Below are 23,541 nucleotides of genomic sequence, written 5' to 3'. Positions count from 1 at the left end.
CAGGAGGACGACCCGGATGCCAAGCACCAGGGTCCCCACGGGGCGATTCGGGCGGACGACCTCTGTGAGGAACCAAACAGCGAAGCAGGAACCAGAACGAGGCAGGCCACTGCTCCAGACGAGAACCTCCCACGCCGTCGTTGCCAGACGACCAGGGATTGGTCGCCACCGAGGCTTGGTCAGTAGGCAGCCATGGATTGGTCACCAACGAGGCCAGGTCATGAAGCGGCTGGGAGCCATCTGGAGCGAATAGGATGATGGGGAGAAGGACCAGAGCCATGACCGCCACCATTACCATCCCGAAGTCTCTCCAGCTCCGGGGCGGCTCATCAGAACTCCCCAGCTCTTGTCGGACAGCAACGTGAGAAGGCGGCGACAGTTCCAACTGCCACGTGAACCTGCATCAGCAGCGAGTCTGTCGCCGTTGCGACGTCAGAGTAGCTTGGCTGGTTCGCCAATCCTTGCCGGACCTGGGCCGTGAGAGCCGCCAATTCCGCGCTCTGCCTCTCTATCTGCGGCCGCATTTCGCGACAGAACGCCTCGTGGTTTGGCGGCTCCTCCTCCCTCTGGGCTGGAAGCTTCGCCACCAGCTGCGGGTCTGCCGGTCTCACCGTTGCCGGCGAGGAGTGGGAGGACGGTGTCTTCGTTGCCGCGCAGCGAGAGACACCAGGGAGCGCCCGGCCGGGGCGTCTCCTCTGGCCGCCACGCAGAGGTCCCGGGAAGATGGCCAAGCGGGTTCCCTCGTACTGATTGGTGTACTTGAATCTACAGGGCGAAGTCGCTCGGGTGCTGGAAACGCGGGGAGGCGGAGCAAACCGACTGGGATGAAAAGCCGGGCAAAGAGATTCAAAATCAAAGTCGTCGGAGTCGTACTCCGGCAGCCGGTCATACAAATCATGGTCCTCCTCATACTCCGAAAAGTCAGAGTCCAGAAGAATATGAGGAGCCGGACGGGTCGTGTTCGGGACGTATTCATACCTCGCTGGCGGAGCGTAAGACACGGAAGTGGAAGACGTCAGGGAGCCTACCCGGAATGGACAGGCTTGGTCCTCCGTCAGACGGTCTACCTTGCGTCGATCCCGGCGACGCCAGGTCTTTCCTGCTGGGTCCTGTATTGGCCAGTTCGTTCTGTCCCGTCCCATCGGAAACGAGAGTAGGACCCAAATGCAGGAACTCGGAAGACGCAAGGTAGTTCAAGAAGAGACACGTTTATTATATGCAGATGTAGGGGATCGAGCAGGCAGTCCGGCGCACCAGCAGTAGTACGGACGTCGGGCGAAGAGAGCAGATGAGCGGACAGGCAGGAGTCAGTACACGGGAGAACAATCAAAGCAGGCAGAAGTATCGAAGGAGTCAGGCTTACAAGGTTGGTTGGAGAACGGATGAAGGTTGATAAACATAGGTTCAATCAGGGATAGCGGAGCACACGAATGAGACATGAAGATCATACGAACTGGCGCTGGCCAGTTGTCATCGCGGTCATATAATTCCACAGCATCATCAGGCTGCATGAGGCGCAGGTGTGCACCTTCCAATCAGAGCACCTGCGGGACACCCGAACAGCTCGTGCTGGAGCGGCAGGATCATGACAGATATACATTTCATAAATTTAAATGAAAACTCATGCCGCACATCGGGGCACAGTTCATATATTGGATATGTGCAGGTGGCAAATATATTGTCCTCTTCATTAAGAAAATGGTAGAAAGGGTCAACTAAAATACTGGGCAAGATAGGATTGAGGTGCATCTTTTCCTGGGCCAGAAGAAAAAAAAAAGCTCTCGATATAATGTAAGCATACCAAAGATAAAGCCTCTGTATTCAGCCTGCACAGTATATTCATAAACAAAGAGTTAACAGTAAGGCACGTTCCCACACTGACCCCAAGTTGTCCTGAAGCACCTGCTCTTTTGCCCTGGATGAAAAAAGGGCCCCTTTTGTGGCAACCTTTTTTTCATATTTTATTTATCAAAATAGATGAGATTTAAAGTTACTCTTAATGTGATCAATTCCATCCAGTGTTTTGCTGTTTGAGGGACAATCATATGTGTCCTTGGGAAAAATGTACAAATGCAGTTGGAAGCGTTTGCCGACTCCCATTTAGCATGAGTTAGAATGTGGTTCTACACATGTCCACCCATCTTGCTTCAGTTTTTCATTTTAACTCCTCCTCCTTCATCCCCTAATATTTTTTTCAATTGAGTTGTACAAGGGGCAGCATGTTGGGACAACTGGTTAGTGCATTAGCCTCGCTGTTCTGAAGACTGAGGTTCAAATCCCAACCCCACCTGTGAGGAGTTTGCATGTTCTCCCCGTGCCTGCATGGGTTTTCTCCGGGGACTCTAGTTTCCTTCCACATCCCCAAAACATGCAGCAATTGGGAACTCTAAATTGCCCCTAGGTATGATTCTGAGTACGACTGTTGTCTGTATCTATATGCCCTCCAATTGGGTGGTAACCATTTCAGAGTGTACCCGGCCTCCTGCCTGGCAACAATTGGGATAGGCTCCATCACTCCCGTGACCCTTGTGAGCATAAATATACCAGATAATTGATGGATGGAGTTGTAAGAGTTTTAAGTTTACTAATAGGGGATTTTATTCAATTATTATTATTTTTATTTATTAAATTTGTTTGATTATTATGAATTATTATTTAGAATGAATCCAATGTAACTCAACCAAAACATAGACCATGGCATAACCCCTGCGATAAATGAGGGTTAGTGTCCTGGAAACACACAAAAAAAACTATGTTTGTCATCAAATTCGTTAATAGCTGTAGTATTGCTTGCGTTGAATGTGTTAACACAAGCAAATAATCATAGTGTGAATAATGTTGACAAAGTACCTACCCTCTAATATGTCTGCGCGCGTGTCGGGTAACAATCATGATGTAATATTTTGTATTAATGAATGCATTTACCTATGGCCCATGAAAGAAACAAGGGTGTACTATGCAGTACCTGCTGTTTGCCACACTTCATGGCAGGAGGCTTGGTGGAATATGAAAGAGGGTTTTTTCTGAAGATGTATAGAGCAAGCTGTTTGGGTTAATTAGAGGGAACTCACCCCCCTGTAGTGCAGTAAATCTGCAGAGCCTTCCTCTTATGTCTGCTGAGATATAATGAATAGTGCACATTTGAAGTCTGCTCTTTTTCGTCAGCAATGGTGGCAGACAACTTTTTAAAACCTTAATAAAAATAAACCAGTGCTGGTCTGCTCCATTACAATTATCAACTCAAGTCGAGAGGAGAATTACTTGGATTGGTGAAATAACATCTTCAATTACTTTACCCTTTACCCTATTACTTCTGATTCTGGATTCATTAAAAAAAAGAAAAAGAAAAAGAGGAAAACCAAAATAAAATCCAGGAACAATGAATGAGATAACATTGCCGAACTTTCTTGGAAAAGGGCTTTTTTTTTTACACTATTAGAGACTGTTTTCCTATCTACATTGGCCACAGTTGAGGATTTGGGGCCCTGTGGGAACACTTCTTCATTCCATTCTCCATTCACATTTATAATCACACCTAGCGGCAATTTAGAGTCCCCAATTAATCCATGTTTTTGGGATGTGGGCTGAAGCTCGAGTGACCAAAGAAAACCTCGGGGTAACATGCAAACTTCACACAGGTGGGGCCGGGTGTTTGAACCCTCTGTGCTCAGAATTATGAGGCGGACGCTCTAAACAGTCATTCCACCGTGCGGCACAACACGTCTTCAGTGGAGGAAATTGAAATACTGTTTTCATACTGTTTTCTCAGCCACCTTGTCAGTAATGCATTTGAGAGATGGCTGTGGAGTTTTTGACAAACTTATTCAACAGAATACTAGCGGGCGAAAAGATGCCTGAAGAATGGAGGAAAAGTGTTCTAGTTCCCATTTTTAAGAACAAAGGCAATGTTCAGAGCTGTGGGAATTATAGAGGAATAAAGTTGAAGAACCAAACAGTAGTGGAGGCTAGACTCAGGACAGAAGTATCTGCGAGCAACAGTATGGTTTCTTGCCTAGAAAGAGTACCACAGCTGCATTATTTGCCTTGAGGATGCTAGTGGAAAAGTACAGAGAAGGTCAGAAGGAGCTACATTATGTCTTCACATTGTGTCACGACCCATCGGAACGGAGGTAGGACCCAAATGCAGGATTCGGGAGATGCAAGGTAGTTCGGGGAAAAACGTTTATTATTAGAAGGTCGGGGATCGGGCAGGCAGGTGCAGGTGCAGCAGCAGTAGTTGAGACGTCGGGCATAGAGAGCAGGTCAGCGGGCAGGCAGGAGTCGGTACACGGGAGAACGAGCAAAGCAGGCAGGAGTATCAAGGGAGTCAGGCTTACGGGGTTGGTCGTAGAACAGGCGAAGGTCGGTACACACGGGTTGACGATCAGGGATACTGGAGTGCTGGAACGGGACATGAACCTCAGCGATCTAATGGTGAACCAGTCGTCATCGGGGTCCTATATATACACAGGGGACAATCATCCCGCATGAGGCGCAGGTGTGTCCCTTCTAATTAGCGCGGCCGCGCAGGCACCTGCACACCCCGGGCTGACAGTACCACCCCTCTAAGGCACGGCTCCCAGATGTGCCTAAATGAAAGAAACACAGAGACAATAATTAACACATCCAGGGGCGGGCGGAAGGGGGTCCGGAGGAGTGCACGCCTCCCCCCCAACCTCCCACGACCCAGACGCCAAGCACCAGGATCCCTATGGGGGATCCCATGCCGTTGTTGCAAGATGACCAGGGATTGGTCAGGAGGCAGCCGTAGATTGGTCACCAGCGAGGCCAGGTCATGAAGCGGCTGGGAACCATCAGGAGTGAAGAGGATGACGGAGAGAAGGACCAGAGCCATGATCGCCACCCTCACAGCCATCCCGAAGTGTCTCCAGCTCCGAGGTGGCTCATCAGAACTGCCCAGGTCCTGTCCCCGTTGAGACAGGGGCATGGAACGGCCGCGGACTGGTCGCCGCTGGTACGCCTGGACAGGAGCATGAGGCGGCTGGGGAACCGTCGCCACCTCCTGGACAGCAACGTGAGAAGGCGGCGGCGTACTCGCCACCTCCTCCTGGACAGCAACGTGAGAAAGCGGCGGCGGCATCCACGCCACCTCCTCCTGGACAGCAACGTGAGAAGGCGGCGGCGGCAATCTCGCCACCTCCTCCACCTCCTCCTGGACGGAAACATGAGAAGCCGGCGGCGGCGTCCTTACCACCTCCTCCTGGACGTGAACGTGAGAAGGCGGTGGCGGCGATCTCCCCACCTCCTCCACCTCCTCCTGGACGGAAACGTGAGAAGACGGTGACGGCGTCCTTATCACCTCCTCCTGGATGGGAATGTGAGAAGGCGGCGTCGTCGTCCTCACCACCTCCTCCTGGACAGCAACGTGAGAAGGCGGCGGCTGCGTCCTCAGCACCTCCTCCTGGACAGCAACATGAGAAGGCGGCGGCACCATCGCCACCTCCTGGACGGGAAAGTATGGGCGTGCCCGTCACTGTCGGAGCAGGAACGGGGGGCGACCGTGGACCGGTCGCCGACGAAGCAGGAGCGTGGAGCGGCCGCGGGCCGGTCGCCACCGGTACTCCTGGGAACGGACGAGAAGCGGCTGCGGAGACGTTGCCACTTCCTGGACAGCAACGTGAGGCGGCATCGGGTCGGTCTCCACTGCCACGTGAGCTTGCAGTGCATTCGTTGAAATGTGGGGGTCGTGCGGTGGTGAATCCGTTTCCACGGCGACGTGAACGAGAGTAGGCAGAGAGTCAGTCGAAACTGGCACAGACACAAGGGCGCGCCCGGCCGAGGCGTCTCCTCTGGCTGTCACGCGGAGGGCCCGGGTAGATGGCCAAGCGGGTTCCCACAAATGGGTGGTGTACTCGGACCTACCGGGTGAAGACGCTCGGGTGCTGGAAACGCGGGGAGGTGAACCGAACTGACTGGGATGAAAGATCAGGTGAAGAGATTCATAATCGAAATAATCGGAGTCATACTCAGGCAGCCGGTCATACAAATCAAGGTCCTCCTCATAGTCCAAAAAGTCAGAGTCCAGAAGAATATGCGGTGCTGGACGGGTAGTGGTCGGGACGTATTCATAGCTTGCTGGTGGAGCGTATGACACAGAAGCGGAGGACGTCGTGGAGCCTACCTGGATCGGACAGGCTTGGTCCTCCGGCAGTCGGTCTACCTTGCGTCGGTCCCGGCGACGCCGGGTCTTTCCTGCTGGGTCCTGTTTTGGCCAGATCGTTCTGTCATGACCCATCGGAACGGAGGAAGGACCCAAATGCAGGATTCGGGAGATGCAAGGTAGTTTGGGGAAAAACATTTATTATTAAAAGGTCGGGGATCGGGCAGGCAGTCAGGTGCAGCAGCGGTAGTTGAGAAACCGGGCGTAGAGAGCAGGTCAGCGGGCAGGCAGGAGTCGGTACACGGGAGAACGAGCAAAGCAAGCAGGAGTGTCAAACGAGTCAGGCTTACGGGGTCGGTCGGAGAACAGGCGAAAGTCGGTACACACGGGTTGACGATCAGGGATACTGGAGTGCTGGAACGGGACATGAACCTCAGCGATCTAACGGGGAGGCGCAGGTGTGTGCCTTCCAATTAGCACGGCCGCGTAGGCACCCACACCCGGGGCTGGACCAGCAGGATCATGACACTTTGTGGATCTAGAGAAAGCCTATGACAAAATACCAAGAGAGGAACTGTGGTACTGCATGCATAAGTCTGGTGTGGCAGAGAAGTATGTTAAGATAGTACACGACATGTATGATGGAAGCAGAACTGGAAGTAGCAGCAATGAAGATGTTGAGGTTCTCGCTCGGAGTGAGCAGGTTGGATAGGATTAGAAATGAGCTCAATAGAGGGACAGCCAAAGTTCTGTTTTGCTGACAAGGTTCGAGAGAGCAGACTTCGATGGTTTGGACATGTTCAGAGACGAGAGAGAGTGAGTATATTGGTGGAAGGGTGCTGAGGATGGAGCTGCCAGGCAAAAGAGCGAGAGGAAGACCAAAGAGAAGGTTTATGGATGTGGTGAGGGAAGACCTGAGGGCAGTTGGAGTTAGAGAGGAAGATGCAGGAGATAGGCTAAGATTGAAAAAGATGACACGCTGTGGCGACCCCTAACGGGACAAGCTGAAAGGAAAAGAAGAAGCAGCTATTTGCTAAAATCATCATTATCATTAAAGTCATCGAGCTTAGGTTACAATTTTTTTTAAATCTGCTGTACTTAAGATTCCTAAGAACACAGTGGCCTCCATCCATGGATCCATCCGTTTTCTGAGCCCCTTATCCTCACGAGGGTCGCGGGAGTGCTGGAGACTAACCCAGCTGTCAACGGACATGAAGTAGGGTACACCCTGAACTGGTTGCCAGCCAATCACAGGCACATCAAAACAAGTAGCCGCATTCACAATCACACCCAGGGGCATTTTAGAGTGTCCAGTTAATGCTGCATGTTTTTGGGATGTGGGAGGAAACCAGAGTGCCCGGAGAAAACCCACACAGGCACGGGGAGAACATGCAAACTCCACACAGGCGGGGCCAGGATCAAACCCTGGACCTCAGAACTGTGAGACTAACATTTGACAGCTGATCCACCGTGCCACCTCCATGGGCTCCATAATTTGTCAGGGGGATGGTCAAACCACTGCCCTGGGCGGAGCTGTTGCTGGCAGAAGCCCACACCTTTGCCGTATGGACGCTAACTCGACCAGGCATTTAAAGGGCCACTGTTATGAAATGCATGATTTTTAGTATGTTATTAAAGAAAAACCAGCAGCCGACATGGACCCATGCGTTTTTTTCACCACAAAACATGATTTTGACGTATACAGCTTTTTGTAACTCCCGCCATGAAAATCCTCTCGAGGGATTTGTTTTCGAGAAGAAGCAAGAAGTGACGTACATGCCAGGACTGCCCTCATGTGCACTCGTTTGTCTGTATTATTTTTACCTCCGGGATGGTAGCTCGTTGTTCCTTCGTGTTAGCCAAAATGCCGGTTTGTTGCATTGCTGGACATTGCTTGAACACTCGGGAGGATGGAGTTACCCTTCATAAGTTTGCAAGAGACCTGGTTCGTCGTGAAAAATGAATTGTACGGTACAAAGGACAAGAGCTTTGTGGGTTCCAAATGACACGTAGTCACGTGTACACAGCTACTAAAAAAAATAATAGTTTGGGATGGACTACGTAATCCGTCTCTGCGTACGTATGACAGGGGCGCTAAATGTGTCCATGTGTGCGTCAGACGGCTTCCATGTCGGGCTCACCCACCGAAGACTGCCGTGTCGGCTCGCCCGCAAAGGCTGCTGTGACGGCTCGCCAGCGAAGGTTGTCGCATCGTGCCTCATGGACGAGCACGGCTTCGGCCAGGCTGGCTCATATGGGAGTCTGTCGCCGCCGCAGCATTATGTATGAGCCGGCTTGTTTGAAGCCGTCCTCGTCCGCAGGGCATGACGCGGCAGCCTTCCCCGGCTTCGGCGCCACGTCCGCCGGTCAGGGCTTCGGCTGGGTGGCTCATCTTCAGCGCCGAGGTGGCTTATCATGGTGCCGAGCAAGGCCGCTTTACGGTGTTGTCATCACACGCGGCTGAGTGCGCCATTGCCGACAGGGTTGTTCATAGCCACCGCCGTCGTCCGCAATGAACAATATCGCCGATGGCGGCAGCGATAAAACAATTGTTTATGGCGAGCGAGCGCTGACAACGCCGTAAAAAGTCGGCCGGGGTGGCTCGTCGCAGCGCCGGGCCGCGATAGCTCATCCCCGCCGCGGAAGTGGATCACACGCGGAGGCAGTTTGGCCGTGATCGCATATGATCTGAATATGGCTCGAAACAACAGGGTAATATTGCCCCGGTAACTTCACTCAGTACAACTTTGCGCATGGATGACTCCGCTCATATTTATTTTTCTGTATTGACATTGAAGTGAATAATGTTATATGTATATATGTATCTATTTTTCATTACAATATCTATTTCACAATATTTATCAGGATAACACTTGACCTTTAAGCCTTAAGTTTGTCTCTTGCATTTGCCTGTTCATTGTGCTTGTGTATATTGGACACAGCATCATCGTGTGTGATTAAGCACTCGTATTGTAGTTCCCTCATCAAAGCATTCCTGTGCCACTGTAGTCAGGTCAGGTTTATGTGTTTGTTTTTTTTAGAATGACCAATGATGAAATAGAATGACCAAGTCACAAAGATCCACCCACTACAAAAATGCAAAACACATTTATTTTAAAATATATTGAGGAGTCTACATCTGTAAATTTATGTTTGTGTGCCTTGCATAACCACATGAGCCAATATTACACAACATAATTAACTATAAAAAAAAATTTGTAGCTATCTACCATACCACCATACGAATGAAAATGCACACCTGGACTGTATCACTCACGTCAGTGGATTCATCCAACTGTAGTGAGAAACACTCACAATCCGAGATATCCTTCCACACATCAGCCATTGCTTCACATCGCCGTGTAACTGTACTCCTTTACAGCTCTAGAGATTTTATCGAAGATAATATTTTCGCCTTATTTTCAAAAGATCGGAACAACGAGTCAGCTATCCCTCTATTACCATCCCTCCTTCTTGGAAGGACTTCTTGTTATTAATGATGATGTGACGAACGCGGAACGATGCTTCGGTGGTGGCTTTTGCTGTATTGTATGAAAAGTGACAGCTGTGCAGCCAATTGGGATTTTAGTTCATTCACTTTTCTAATTCTCAGCATGCTTTTTGGTGGAATGTCGGTGTCATATTTTCCATTAACAGTTCAAAATGCCGCTCCACATATCACTAAGCTAGCAGATGAGGCAAACGCACTTCAAAAATGACATTGTTAAAAAGTTGGCTGCCTCCCGTTCTGTATGAAAGTGTTACGTTTTGGTCTTCTTTATTGCAGCATACATACACATATTTTTAAAGATTTCTTAAGCGAGAGCTTAAAATAGGGGGGAACTTGTCATGAGGAAGACTTGGCCACTGCCAAGAGGGGCGTGCTGCTTTCTGTACCTCTGCCTTGCCGGACTGTTACACCGTGTATGACCCAATTTCCGGAATAAACTACATTGAGCATCATGCCTCTGCCTCGAAGTCTTGCATTTGGGTCCGCCCCCGTACCGTTGCTTCATGACAGAACTCACTGACAGCGTGCTTTCCTGTACTGTCGTTGTTTGCACATGTGCGGTGAGCTAAAATAAAACAAAAAAACACGGCCGATGTCACGATCGACCGAAACTGCCTCATGATCGAGCATTGAGCACGCCTTTTCTAAGCAGTATGTGTGGAGAAAACCAAGCACTGTTCATCACCTGTCCAATGTCTTTCCAACAGTGAAGCATTGTGGCAGCAGCATCATGCATGCTGTTTTTACAGCTGCAGGGACAGGACAACCTGTTGCAACTGAAGGAAAGATGAATCCAGCCAAGTACTGGGATATCCTGGATGAAAACCTTAACCAGAGTGCTCAGAATCTCAGACTGGGCCAAATATAAGCCTTCAAATGAGAAAATTATAACAGGAAAATAAAGCACCCGAAAACCAGACATGTGATAAAGTTGTGTACACTCAATTTAATAACCAGACGGATGCAGGTAGCGTACAAGGAGGACAGGGCAACTCAAGGTGCATGTAACTCATAAGAAACAGCCGTAGTCGTACAAACTAAAGTAGATGCAGACAAAAGGATCCGCATAAAAACAAGCACAAACTAGAGAACTCAAAAGTGCAATCGCAAGCAGCAGCTATAATCGTACAAACTAATGTGGACAAGTACAAAACGCTCCATGTAACAATAAGCTTAACTGATTAAGTAGTAAAAATGACCAGCGGACGGAGCCACAGAGGGAGGAGGATGCCCGAGGGTAAACACAAAGCTAAGAGGATCAAACTCGCTATATTACCATACTCGAGCCAATAGTATGACACACACAAGGTCGGAATCATAATGGCTATGAGCAAGTGTAAGGCGACGCTATGCAATAATTTGGCATCCTCCTTCTGCTTCTGTTCCCCTTAAAGGACCAGCCGATCATCATCACCATCAGGTGTGCAACAAGGAGGCCCTGCCCAGCAGCAGTCAGCCAAGTACTTAAACCACAAAAGCAATATCAGAAAACAAAGACATGACAACAATGACCCTAAGGACACAGCTAAAATAATGGAGTGGCTTGGATGGCCCAGCAAGACCCCTGACTTAAACCCAAGTGCGGATCTCTGGAAAGAGCTGAAAATGTCTGTCTGCCAACTTTTACCATCCAACCTGAGAGAACTGTAAAAGATCTGCAAGGTGGAATGGCAGAGGATCCCCAAATCCAGGTGGGACAGAGTTGTTGTGTCATTCCCAAAGAGACTTATGGCTCTATCAGGATGCTTCTTCTAAATACCGAGCAAAGGGTCTGAAGGCACTTATGCCTGTGTGAGATTTCAGTTTTTCATTTTTTAAAAACTGCAAAAAATTCCAACATTTTTTTTCTGTTTATATGTGTTGCTGTGTGTATATTAATGATGGGGGGGGGAGCAAATGATATTAGAAAATTAGCAAATAGCTGAGATATAAAACGTGAAAAATTTAATGGAGTCTTAATACTTTCTGTACATCGAGTTTGGACGATTGGACTAAAAAATTTTTTTTTTTTTACAGTGAAGTAAAAGCATTGAGATAAACTCATAAAAATGGTCTATATAAGGAATAGCATAAGCAATAGAACTTGGGTTTGGACCCAAGATGCATTACTCTGGAAACCAGGTTCAGTTGGAGCACAGGAGATTTATTCAGTCCAGGGCCAATACACTAGCAGGCAGTCCAAGGAGCCAACACGAACAGAATCGGCAGGCAAAGAGGCAAGGTCGAACGCAAACCAGGGTCTAGCATCCGATAAATGATTTGCCTGAAACAAGGAACTGCAGGAATGTGACGGTGAGGTACACCAATCTGGCAAAGGAACAAGATAAAATGCGAGGCAATATACTGTATATGAGAAATAATCAGCACAAACAAGATGCAGGTGGGAAGCCTGCTCCCCGGAGCAGGTGCGCACAGGGCAGGGAAAAGCCACGCCAGTGACAAAGGATGTAGAGGTAAAATAGAGTTGTATGGAATGTTCATAAAAGCTAGCAAAACACAATAACACACATAAAGATGCATAAAGCATTTAAAGTTACTGTGCAGACTCAAAGGTGATTTAATAAGGAGGTAGTAAAGAAAAATGTTAATTTATAAATTTAAAATTGCAGCAGTTCTGCAGATCTCTCTTTATTCTCGATATTTGGATCTTAAAAACTGAAAATTGCATCTCACCAATGAGTCCCAGGGTACATTTAAAGTCTAGAATGTTCATCGCCATAGGCTGCAGCTCTGTTTTGGCCTTTATGGCTTTATAAATGAACGCCCTCATAGCAAAGCCAGTCTTTCACAGGTAATCATTGTAAAGATGGACATCAGAAGTTCTGTTGTGATATTTCCTTTTTTTTAATTTTTGTGGCTAGCCGCAACTATTAGATGTATTTTACTAGCTGACTAAAAACACTGTTACAGTCATGTGAGATGACTTATAATTGAATCATTCTTGAGGGAATCTTCAGGTAATGATTTGTAATTTAACTTTTATATCTATATCTATATCTATATATATATATATATATTGCAAAAAAAGATTAGGTAATGAGGTAATGTTAGCATGAATACATATAAATAAATCAAAAGAACATGTGTTTTACTGTTTCAAATACCTAACTAAAATGTAAGTTGTCCACTTGGCAGAAGTAAAGTACGGCCACCCATCTGTTTATCACCCTCCATGAACAAGGAAGTGGCCTCTCAATTAAATAATGGACTAAAAATATGCTGCTCATAGACTAACCTTGCAAACAGCTGTGCATTAAGTCTTGCCAGTAACTTTCCCATTCCACCATGGCTGGATTTCACCTTGCCCATTTTGCTCTGATACCTGCTGCTACTCGCACATAAGGGGATTAAGATGATACACTTGTACTGTCTGAAGGACATACACATAATCCACTACTGGAAAAGTGACCACTGTTGACTTGATCCACTGAATATTTTCAGCTGTGCTGTGATTTACACTAGCGTTTCAATATCTTTATTGAGGCAAGGCACATATTGTATATTAGCAAGATATCACAGAACACCACCAAATCCCAGAAAATTTAAATACAGCTCTGGAAAAAGTTAAGACACCCAAAAAGACGCTGGACATTTTTTATTTTTTAATTTCTTCTAAAATTGACCATTTGTAATATGGGAGTTGTTGTCAGTAGACTACAGTAATCGTAGAAGTAGTGTAATTGCCAGTGGTAGTTTGTGCATTTGAGCCTTGGGCAGTCACTCAGCAACCTCCCATTCTCTTTTGCTAACTCTTTGGTATAGTCAGATGTGTGTTTTTGCATATGTACTTTATGTAGATTTGTAGTTTTAGGTGCTTTGGAAGTCGCAAAGAAATCCAAGTTGAAACAAGACAGCCAGGTTGCCCATCCGGTCCTCACAATGTCTAGTTTTAATTGAAAAGTCCATATTGAAAATGAATTTTAATCATGTCCGATGTTCGTCCCCTCCTGCTTGAGCCACCAGTTTCACATAAAGTATGACTCCCGCTCTAGTATATCTTGATTAACCAATCACAAGATATGAAAAAAGCAAAACTCACCGAGCTTTCCCAAAGGTTGGAGTGTTTTGAATCTGAATTCAAATTGTTTCTGATTCATTTGAAAAAAAAAAAAAAAGTCATTATTATTGTGTGTAACTGCCATGGGCTAGCTTGTGAGGCATTGAAGGCCCTTTGATTGTACAAAAGTAAGTTAAACCACAGATGACTGGGCACCTCAGGCACATGCTGGAAATATGATTTAATTCAAGTTGAAACTATAAGTCAGTGTTTTTGATAGTGTTCAGGCCAACAGAGAAGGACTTGAATCCCCTTAATTACCCCACCAGTAGTTGCAAGAGGTCCACACCAGGTTAATTGTAGGAATGAATGTAATTGTTCTTGCTGTCAATGTATGTTGGTGGAAGATGTACATATTTTAGCAAATAATTTTTTGACCAATAAAGTCAAAATGCATAGCTGCTAGTGGCCCAAAACTTTTGAATCAGAATCTGCATCAGCTTTAATTGGCAAGTATGTAACAAGATTAACATTGAAGGGACAGTGGTTGGAATTCACTGCCACATAGAGTATACACAGTAAGCTATGTGGTATCTCACTCAAGGTTATAAGCAGTTGAAATAAGTACTTAACGCGTCAGCAGTTTTCCTCACAACATATAACCAAAGGAGCTATTGTCATTAAAAGCCCACCAAATGATGGGTAAGCCCCAAGTAAATCATACACAAAAAGAAAATGGAACAAATAAGATGAGAAATTAAGTTATGTGTAATAATATGAAATTATACAGGGAAAAAGCTTTCAGCACATTATATGTTATTTATTTAGTAGTTTGAACAAAAGTCTTTGTTTGAGATTTTCCATGGGATTCAAGTTAGGTGATTGGGTGAGCCATTCTAGCCATTTTTTTCAAATTGAAATGTATTGAGCGTTTCCTTGGCACTATATTTTGTATAATTGTCTTGCTAAAACGTTGACCCTTGTTTCGTTTTCATCATCCTCATAGTTGCAGCAGGTTTTTGTCAAGAATGTCTCAGTACATTTGCCCATTCATCCTTCCTTCATTAATGTGAAGTTTACCATTTCCATTTTCTGAATAGCAGCCACACACCATCATGTTACCAACTCGGAACTTCACTGTTGGTATGGTGTTTTTAGGGTTATGTACCGTGTCATTTCTCCTCCGAACGGTGTGAGCACTATGGCATCCAAATAGTTACATTTTGCTCTCATTTGAGCAGACAAATTTTTTCCAGTATTTAACTCTCCCTGTCCAAATGTTCAGCATACTTTAAATGAGATATTGCATGCTTTTTTTTTTTTTTTTTTTTTGGACAGGAAACAAATTTTTACGTGGTGAGCTTGCATACAGGCCATGACAGGGGTGTACATATGATTTTCCCTGTGACAAAAGTACCTTACTAATTGTAGGTCGTTTTGAACCTCTTCACTGGTGGTCCGTGGCTCTTGGACAACTCCACTGAATATTCCTTACAATCCAGTGTTAGAAATCTTGTCAGGAGTACATGACTGAGGCAAACATATGGTGGTATGATTGGCTTTCCACTTATGTAATATTCCAATTGTGCTCCCTGGAACATTCAGAAGCTTCGATATACAGTATGCCTGCAACCAATGCCATCGTTATGCTTGCGATGCCCTTGAGACAGCTCTTTGCTGTTATCCGTCATGAAATGTGGCTTTACTGACAAGGGGCCGGATTGCTCTTTGATTATTGATAGATTTTAGGTGTTGTCTTGGCTTTCCATGCCTTTTGGCCCTTCCCCTCATGTGTTCAATACCTTTTCCTCTGTGTCATTTCACATTTTTACAAACAACTTAATTTGTACAACTAGTTGTTCTACTTTCTTTGTATGGGTTGTTCTCAACATCTGGTGACTTTTCCATGTCAATAGCACATTTTGGAATATATTTAGTGAGAACAATGATGTGTTCATCCACTGTATGTGTCTGGGGTCCTCTCATTGGCCCACATATGTTCAGTAGAAACAAACTTGGTTAAGTGATCGAGCAGACAGTATGACTATCACAGGCTTACTTGAGAAGCTGGAGAGCTAGAGTATGCATCAAGTGTCGAATAAAGCAATGAAGCACAGTGTAGCGTGAACTAATGGTTCCTTCCAGGTGGTGGTGTTCTGTGAGCTGAGTGAGATTGGATGCGACGGGAAGCTTGTGAAGCTACTTAGCTTTTAGCATTGAACTTGGCAGCTCTTGGGCATGGAACGGCTGACAGGCAGGAGTGCCTGTCACAGCACATAAAGGCCTCACTATACAATCACTGGTCCTGGAAGGTGGGCTGGCTCTCTTCAATCCACCTTGTGGGGCCAGGCCTACAATGAGTCTTTGCGTAAAATGGCTGCATAGGTCTCACCTTTGTGGGTTTGAAAAATTTAATTAGTATTTAGGCACAATATTAAGTCATGAGTGGATTGTGTTATCGATGATATAAAAATAACTGTACTTTGCAAACAAAATTGAAATTGAAACGTTTCATTGACGACTTCAGTACCGCTTTGAGGAAATTCTGCTGTCTAAGGAGGGGGAAGCAGTGCACCATCAACACTGTATATAGTGGGGGACAGGCGCTGCTGGCCTAACCTCGGGATGTTGTGAGTCGGTGGGGAGAATACTTCGAAGACCTCCTTAATTCCACCAACAAGCCTTCCCATGAGGAAGCTGAGTCTGGGTGCTCTGAGGCAGGCTAGTCTATCTCTGGAGTTGAGGTCACCAAGGTGGTTAAAAAGCTCATTGGTGGGAGGGCCACGGGGGTGGATGAGATTCGCCTGGAGTTCCTAAAGGCTCTGGATGTTGTGGGGCTGTCCTGGTTGACACGCCTCTGAAACATCACATGGACAACGGGGACAATGCAGACTCAGGTCATGATCCCCCTTTTCAAGAAGGGTGACCGAATGGTGTGTTCTAACTATAAAGGGATCACATTACTTAGCCTCCCTGTTAAGGTCTACTCGGGAGTACTGGAGAGGAGGGTGGAGGGTCCATCAGGAAGTTGAGTCTCGGATTCAGTAGGAGCAATGTGGTTTTCGTCCTGGCTGTGGAACTATGGACCAGCTCTACACCTTCGGCAGGATCCTCGAGGGTGCATGGCCGTTCGCCCAACCAGTCTACATGTGTTTTGTGGACTTGGACAAGGCATTCCACCATGTCCTTCGGGGAGTCATGTGGGGGGGTTCTTCGGAAGTATTGGATACCGAACTCCCTGATACGAGCTGTTTGGTCCCTGTATGACCGCTGTCAGAGTTTGGTCCGCATTGTCAGCAATAAGTCGGACTTGTTTCCGGTGAGAGTTGGAATCCGCCAAGGCTGCCCTTTGTCACCGATTTTGTTCATAACTTTTATGGATAGAATTTCTAGGCGCAGCTAAGGCATAGAGGGTGTCAGGTTTGGTGGCCTCAGCATCACGTCTCTGCTCTTTGCGGATGATGTGGTTCTGTTGGCTTCATCAAGCCGTGATCTCCACGATTGGAATGATTCTGAGCTGAATGTGATGCGGCTGGGATGAGAATCAGCACCTCCCAATCCAAGACTATGGTCCTCAGTCGGAAAAGGGTGGCGTGCCCTCTCCAGGTCAGGGATGAGATCCTCCACCAAGTGGAAGAGTTTAAGTATCTTGGAGTCTTGTTCACAGGTGAGGGAAGAATGGAGCGGGAGATCGACAGACAGATCGGTGCAGCGTCTGCACTGATGCAGACTTTGTATCGATCCGTTGTGGTAAAGAGGGGGAGCTAAGTCAAAACGCGAAGCTCTCAATTTATCAGTCGATCTACGTTCCTACCCTCACATGTGGGCATGAGTTGTGGGTTGTGACCGAAAGAACAAGATCCCGGATACAAGCAGCCAAAATGAGCTTCCTCCACAGGACTCTCCCTCAGAGATAGGGTGAGAAGCTCGGTCACCCAGCAGGGGCTCAGTGTTGAGCCGCTACTCCTCTGCATTGGGAGGATCCAGATGAGATGGCTGGGGCATCTGATTCAGATGCCTCCTGGATGCCTGGACAGACCTGGTGAGGTGTTCAGGGCCTGTCCAACCGGAAAGAGACCCAGAGGAAGACCCAGGACATGCTGGAGAGACTATGTCTCTCAGCTCGCTTGGGAACGCCTCGGGATCCCTCCGGAAAAGCTAGAAGAAGTGGCTGTGGAAAGGGAAGTCTTGGTATCCCTGCTGAAGCTACTTCCCCCGTGGCCCGACCTGGAAAAGCAGTAGATAATGGATGGATGGATGGATGGATGGATGTTTCATTGATTTTATTTTTGAATCTAAGCTTACAAAAGAATGTGTCACAATCTGGAGTCACTGGTTGTGTAGTGCAGGGCTGCCCACACTTTTTTGCCCCAATATTCCCCAAGAGCTTCTTTGGAGTGGGGGGAGCTGAGTGTATCGTTGCTCTGATGTGCGGGGGGTTTCATCACAGTGACTGACATATTGGCCACACCTGAATTAAGCAACAAGATGGGTGAAAGTCTGACGTCTTTTTTGGGGGCACACAGTCTAGATCGACCACAACTTCCTCTGCAATCGACTGGTCAATTGCAATCAATGCATTGGGGCACCCCTTGTGTAGTGGTTCATTCACCTGAGTCGGTGCAGTGTTGGTTTGCACGTAGTGATTATGGGAATGTAAATGTGAGCGATTGTCCTGTACTTGACCGGCGACAAGTCTAGAGTGTAAGTTTGGCTCTTGGCTAATGTCAACTGGGATAGGCTCCAGCTGTCCACCATCCTAAACAGGGTAAGTGGGTATCAAAAACACATGGATGGATATGTAAAATGTTTGTTTTTGGAATTTGGGAGTTATTTTCAATGTTTTAGGGAGTAAAATAATTATGTAAATTTTCTCAACCATAAGAACAACAAAATCAAAATCATGAACAGCAAAATCAGAGGAATTGATCATTTTGCACTGGTCTCTTAATTTCATCTGGATTAATTTAATTTCTTTTTTTAATGTATTAGCACAGCTCCTGCTGATAACTGTTGGATTTAAAAATACAAATAAAAATAAAATACAAAAATGGAGAGGATCTTTGTTTGCTAAAAAAAAAAATCACAATTTTAAAATATATTGAAATTTCAAACTGAATTTAAAATGTACTGCCCATGTTCTGATCTTCCTTGGCTGTGTACTGATTTCCTTGGAAGAACATTACTTTCTTCCTTTTGATAACTGCGTCACAATGCTGTTATCATTTTAGTAATTTACACCATTTCATAGTTTTGAAGCAATGCAGTAGTTTGAACTAACACCTTTTAACTTAAACTTCAGCATGAACGCTAAAAACCAAAACATTTGTACACTCTAATAATCTATTTAACATTAAACAATAAAGATGTGCAGATGTTTGTGGAAGTGTGTTCCCATGCAGGCACAAGCTTTGTGAAAATGACTTCAGCAAGACCTTTGCTGCTTTGTTTTGGAAGCTGGGCTCCTTTGTTTTGACTAGCACTGTGCAAATAACAACTCTGCTGACTTTTTTTCCTCAAGATGCCTTCTGAAAAAATACCTTGTTTTGTGAATGAATTTTAAAATAATATAAACAGTTTCTTCTTTTGTGCATGTGTATTTTTTTCTAGAACTAACATGTTTCACATACTTTGATTGAAGCAAGAAAATATCAGATACAAGAATACGGTGGACATTTGTAAATGTCTGTTCACAAAATAATTATAGTAGAATAATGAATCTGATTTAATGCCAGAAATCAAAAGCTCATCGTGTTGGCTGAGGTCTCACGCCCTGCAATTGAATCTTTCTTGGCATTTATAGGAAATCAAAGTCACCTACAAGTGGGAATGCATCTGATTTCCTGCACTAAATCTGTCTTTATACTGTAGATGTCAGCGCATTGATATGAAGGCAATCTAAGGGGGACAGTACATTTATTGATTGTAGTATGGATTCTCGCCTGGTAAAGGAAGACAAAGCATTCAGGAGGCCTACTAACCTTCAGCCATACTTGCATACTTCACTTATGTTTCCTAACGAGCCACATTGCTTTTTCAGCCAGAGAAATTAAAGAATCAATAGAAAATGACTTGATACAGTGAGAAGAGAAAGAAGACTGGATGAAGAATGATGAAAGAGTGTCATAGAAAGATGAAGAGATATCTTTTCAAGAGATGTACTTCCAGGAGTCGGGGATTGTATTTAGGGCTGTATTGTGTTTCCAGGGGGATGAGGAGGGTGCCATTTCCATGTAATGCAGACATTTATCCCACACTGCATACCTCAAATCTAAAAGCCTTTCTTTTTTCTCTCTCCTTTTTTACTTTACAGATGTGCTCTGGACTGCCAATAATTTCTTCTCCTGCTGTTAAAAATCCATGGCCGACAAAGCCCACACTTTCCACTGGTCTTGTTACCACTGAGCCCGGAGAGGCATCTCTGGTTTACAGCTAAATCAGAAGTTCCTGTTCCTTGTTCTGTCTCTCTATCATTATTTTCTGTCACCATGGTGTGCTTCTTGGCTTCTGCCTTTTTTTTTGTTCTCCAAGCTTTTGCTGCCCCACCTCAGGCAGATGTTAGTTTGAACAGAATAGACCTTAACAGCAATGAAGATGGATCCTTGTCTCCTCCACCAGGGACAAGCAAAAGACCCCCACACAGCATTATAATTGGAGTACGCAAGGGAGGCACAAGAGCCCTGCTGGAAATGCTTGACATCCACCCCGAGGTTGCTGCTGCTGCAACTGAGGTGCATTTCTTTGACTGGGATGAGAACTATTCCAAAGGTTTACAATGGTACCGTGAGCTGATGCCCTTCTCATACCCTCACCAGATAACAGTTGAGAAGACCCCGGGCTACTTCACATCGACTCTTGCACCCGAACGCATTTGTGCGATGAACTCATCCATAAAGCTGCTCCTGATCTTACGCGACCCTGCCGAGCGAGTCATCTCAGACTACACCCAGGTGTATTTCAACCGCCTGGAAAACCACAAGCCAGTTCAAGCCATCGAGGACCTTCTGGTGCGAAACGGTGCCCTGAATACTCGTTACAAGGCCATTCAGAGGTCCCTCTATGACATCCACATGCGCAACTGGCTCCGTCATTTCCCGCTGGAACAGATTCATATAGTTGATGGGAATTTGCTTATTCATGACCCCTTGCCAGAACTTAAAAAAGTGGAGCGATTCCTCAACTTGCCACCCAGGATAGTGTCCTCCAACTTCTACTTCAACCAGACAAAGGGGTTTTATTGTATTCGAAGTGACGGTCGGGAGCGATGTCTGCACGAGTCGAAGGGCCGGCCACACCCTGTGGTCAACAGTACGGTACTCCAACAACTCCGTTCTTATCTGCAGGAGCACAACAGAACCTTCTTCAGGCTGGTGAAGCGGACCTTTAACTGGCAATAATAAACCAGTACGTAAATAGTACTCAAAGGAGGCAGTTTTGTGAGAAGGTTGAAATGGGACATAAAGCACTTTAAAGGACTGATATTTGAAGTCTCTCAATTTCTAGCCTTGTCTTCTCTAGTTTCTGCAGACTCGATCTGAACTGCTTTTACACAAAAAGGCAAAATGGAAGAATCTTCAAGTTTTAACATTTTCTCTTTACTGCAAGCACATAACTGATCAAATGAACTTAAGCTGTTTTCTTTTCCTATCGCTGTCTTGTTTGATATTGTTGTTCTTGATAATAAATTGTTCCTTTAAATGTTTTTGGCATGCCAGTGTGCCCTGTGTCTCGCTCTCAAGATTTCTTTGTAACTAGGCCTTCTGTTTTTGTCGAGGTGTTTCTGTTGTAGAAAATAGACATTAATACAAAGAAATGGGTACCCTGGAGCACAGGTTTAGTAGTACAGGAATCACTAATGGTTTTGGACATCGAAGGTAGCCTGTGCCCACAGCTGAATCAGTTAGATCCAAATCAGCATGTTCAGATCCCAAGAGCTTTCCTTGCATTTCACTTCTGCTCAATGTTGAAGAATGCCTGGAAAACATTTGCAAACCTTACTCTATATGTGTAATGTTTTTTTTTTCCTGTACACCTCACTTTCCAGAATCATATTTAGATCGCAGATTTCCCTGAAGCATTGTGCAATGATATGCACAAAATGTGTCATGTTTCTTTCATTGATTACATTTTGAACAGCAGTCAAGGCTGTGATTCTACTGGGAGCTGATAAAAATGTGGTCTTTTTCCTGTCTCCAAGTCCAATTGTCATAACTACATCGAGTGAAATGTGTATAGCTGTTCACTATATGGGCACAGGTATGGTGTTTTTAGTGCTGAACAAATTTATTAGACCACCACAAACATTTTATGCCACAGCTGCTCCAAAATAATGGTAATGGCAATCACCTAAGAACTGTTTTCTCTAATGGTTAATACAGCATTATGTCAGAATCAGAATGAGAATCATCTTTATTGGCCAAGTGTGTAACAACACACAAGGAATTTGTCTGTCAATCGGTGGCACCTTGGAATAGCAAAGAAAAAACAAACTAAGAGCAAATAACACAAGACATTCAGTTAATGTAGTAAGCTTTTATTATTTATACCTTAATGCTAAAATATAAATATAGATTTTATCCATTATTTACAAAATTAGTGTTGGTAAAAAAGGATAATATTATTTCTGGGGAAAAAATTATTTGTGTTGGCACAATGAGTCTTTTCCCTTTTGGGTAAAAAGTTGAATACAATTCAAAATTTCTTGTTTCTTCTCAAGATGGTAACATTTATAAATCCAACTGAAATTGATTGGGTCGTTTACTGTGAAGATTTAATGAAGCAGGATGATTTATTTTTGACAGATTACAGATGACATTGGTTAAATACTGTACTATATATGTTATCCTGAATCTAATGTATTCATTTTACTGAGATATTTTAGAGAATTCTATACTAATCACTTTGTGATAGGTTTAATAGCCAAGCCCCCAAGCTTGTCTGTATAAAACACAATGCGAGCATGAACGCAAACAGCTGTGAGTGCTGTAATAATAATATAGTAATTATAAGACAAGTGCATAATTTAACTCGGTGTTGGCATCAGAGCGCAACCTACAGGGGCACTAATAGCTTAGCACATTGTGCCACATTCTGATGTTTTACAAATGCTTATTTGAAAAGTTTTCTGTTAAAAATTAATGCACTAGTCCAGTGTTTCTAAAACTCTTTAAACCGAAAAACAGCCTGAAAAAATACATCCATATATTTAGCTCTCCAAGTACAACTATTATAACCAACATAATACTGCAGAAGCATTATAGCTTTTTTTATTATTAAAGATAAGAATGAGTTTTAATTCTTTCAAGGGAGACTACATATTGTTGTACTGTATGTCACTGTAGCATTGAAATATAAATTAAATGTAGGGGGGAAAAAACGAAAAACTAGTTCATTCAACTGAAATGGATTTCACTTAAAATTGCCTGTATACCAACCAGTACTGGTACCACACTTTAAGAAATACTACACTAGTCCAGGTCTTGAATTGCCTTGCCAAAAATTGTGTGGACTTTCTCTCTCTCTCTCTCTCTCTCTCTCTCACTCTGTCTCCATCACTCTCGCTCTTCTCTGTTCTCACACACACAAAAAACATACATACCAAACATAAATTAACATTTTTTAAAATCTTGATTTCACTCTTACTTGAAGAAACAGATTACCACATAAAATATTATTCTAAAAAAAATGACAACGCATGCAATACCTCGTTTGGCGGTGGATTGCCTGTGAATTTCTCCCCCCACCCCTACCACCAACAAGCCCCCTGGCCCCAATACACCGGACACCAATACGCTGCGTTCTGTTCTATTTGATGACCAAGAAAAAAAAAAAAAAAAAACAGCACAGTGAGGTCTCCTTTTTGCTCACCAGGGGGCACTTGCGCACCAGAATAACTTGGAACCGCAGGACAGT

At 45.1% G+C, this 23,541-nt stretch overlaps 2 protein-coding genes across 11 annotated transcripts in view; one reads left to right on the top strand and one right to left on the bottom strand.

The window, feature by feature from the left end:
* LOC133509539 (heparan sulfate glucosamine 3-O-sulfotransferase 1-like) overlaps window positions 1–23,541 on the top strand; it is a 56,583-nt gene that overhangs the window by 22,316 nt on the left and 10,726 nt on the right. For 3 of the 10 annotated variants that reach the window (XR_009797364.1, XR_009797366.1, XR_009797363.1), the window contains exon 2: window positions 11,027–11,323. The exons of 2 other annotated variants lie outside the window; for them this stretch is intronic. Coding sequence is in view for 5 of the 8 variants with exons in the window: in XM_061836648.1 (XP_061692632.1) it covers window positions 20,118–21,026 (909 nt within the window). In the remaining 3 variants the exon portion in view is untranslated. Of the gene's footprint in view, window positions 1–11,026; window positions 11,324–19,942; window positions 21,333–23,541 lie in introns of those variants that run through there. 5 more of the 10 variants (XM_061836648.1, XM_061836649.1, XM_061836650.1 and 2 more) reach the window with 3 other exon arrangements.
* On the bottom strand, window positions 2,723–7,425 carry LOC133510090 (uncharacterized). Its single transcript, XM_061837772.1, has 5 exons — window positions 6,472–7,425; window positions 5,687–6,223; window positions 5,168–5,278; window positions 4,702–4,981; window positions 2,723–2,730 (listed from the first exon to the last, which is right to left on the bottom strand). Exons 1-5 carry the CDS (start codon window positions 6,547–6,549, stop codon window positions 2,723–2,725), a joined length of 1,014 nt encoding a protein of 337 aa, XP_061693756.1. The 5' UTR covers window positions 6,550–7,425.

Source organism: Syngnathoides biaculeatus, chromosome 12 (assembly GCF_019802595.1).
Source record: "Syngnathoides biaculeatus isolate LvHL_M chromosome 12, ASM1980259v1, whole genome shotgun sequence".
In the NCBI taxonomy this organism is placed as follows: Eukaryota; Metazoa; Chordata; class Actinopteri; order Syngnathiformes; family Syngnathidae; genus Syngnathoides; species Syngnathoides biaculeatus.
Note: the sequence above shows the minus strand (reverse complement) of the source record. Positions and strands in the feature narration are given on the sequence as shown.

What these genes read in the sequence shown, in the direction of transcription:
- LOC133510090 (XM_061837772.1), bottom strand. Translation starts at nt 6,549, where the DNA reads ATGTCCCGTTCCAGCACTCCAGTATCCCTGATCGTCAACCCGTGTGTA. An exon ending in CCTGTTCTCCGACCGACCCC is followed by an intron (nt 6,224 to 6,471) that starts GTAAGCCTGACT and finishes TGGCCAAAACAG; the next exon opens with GACCCAGCAGGAAAGACCCG. An exon ending in ATGTTTCCGTCCAGGAGGAG is followed by an intron (nt 4,982 to 5,167) that starts GTGGAGGAGGTG and finishes GCTCCTGTCCAG; the next exon opens with GCGTACCAGCGGCGACCAGT.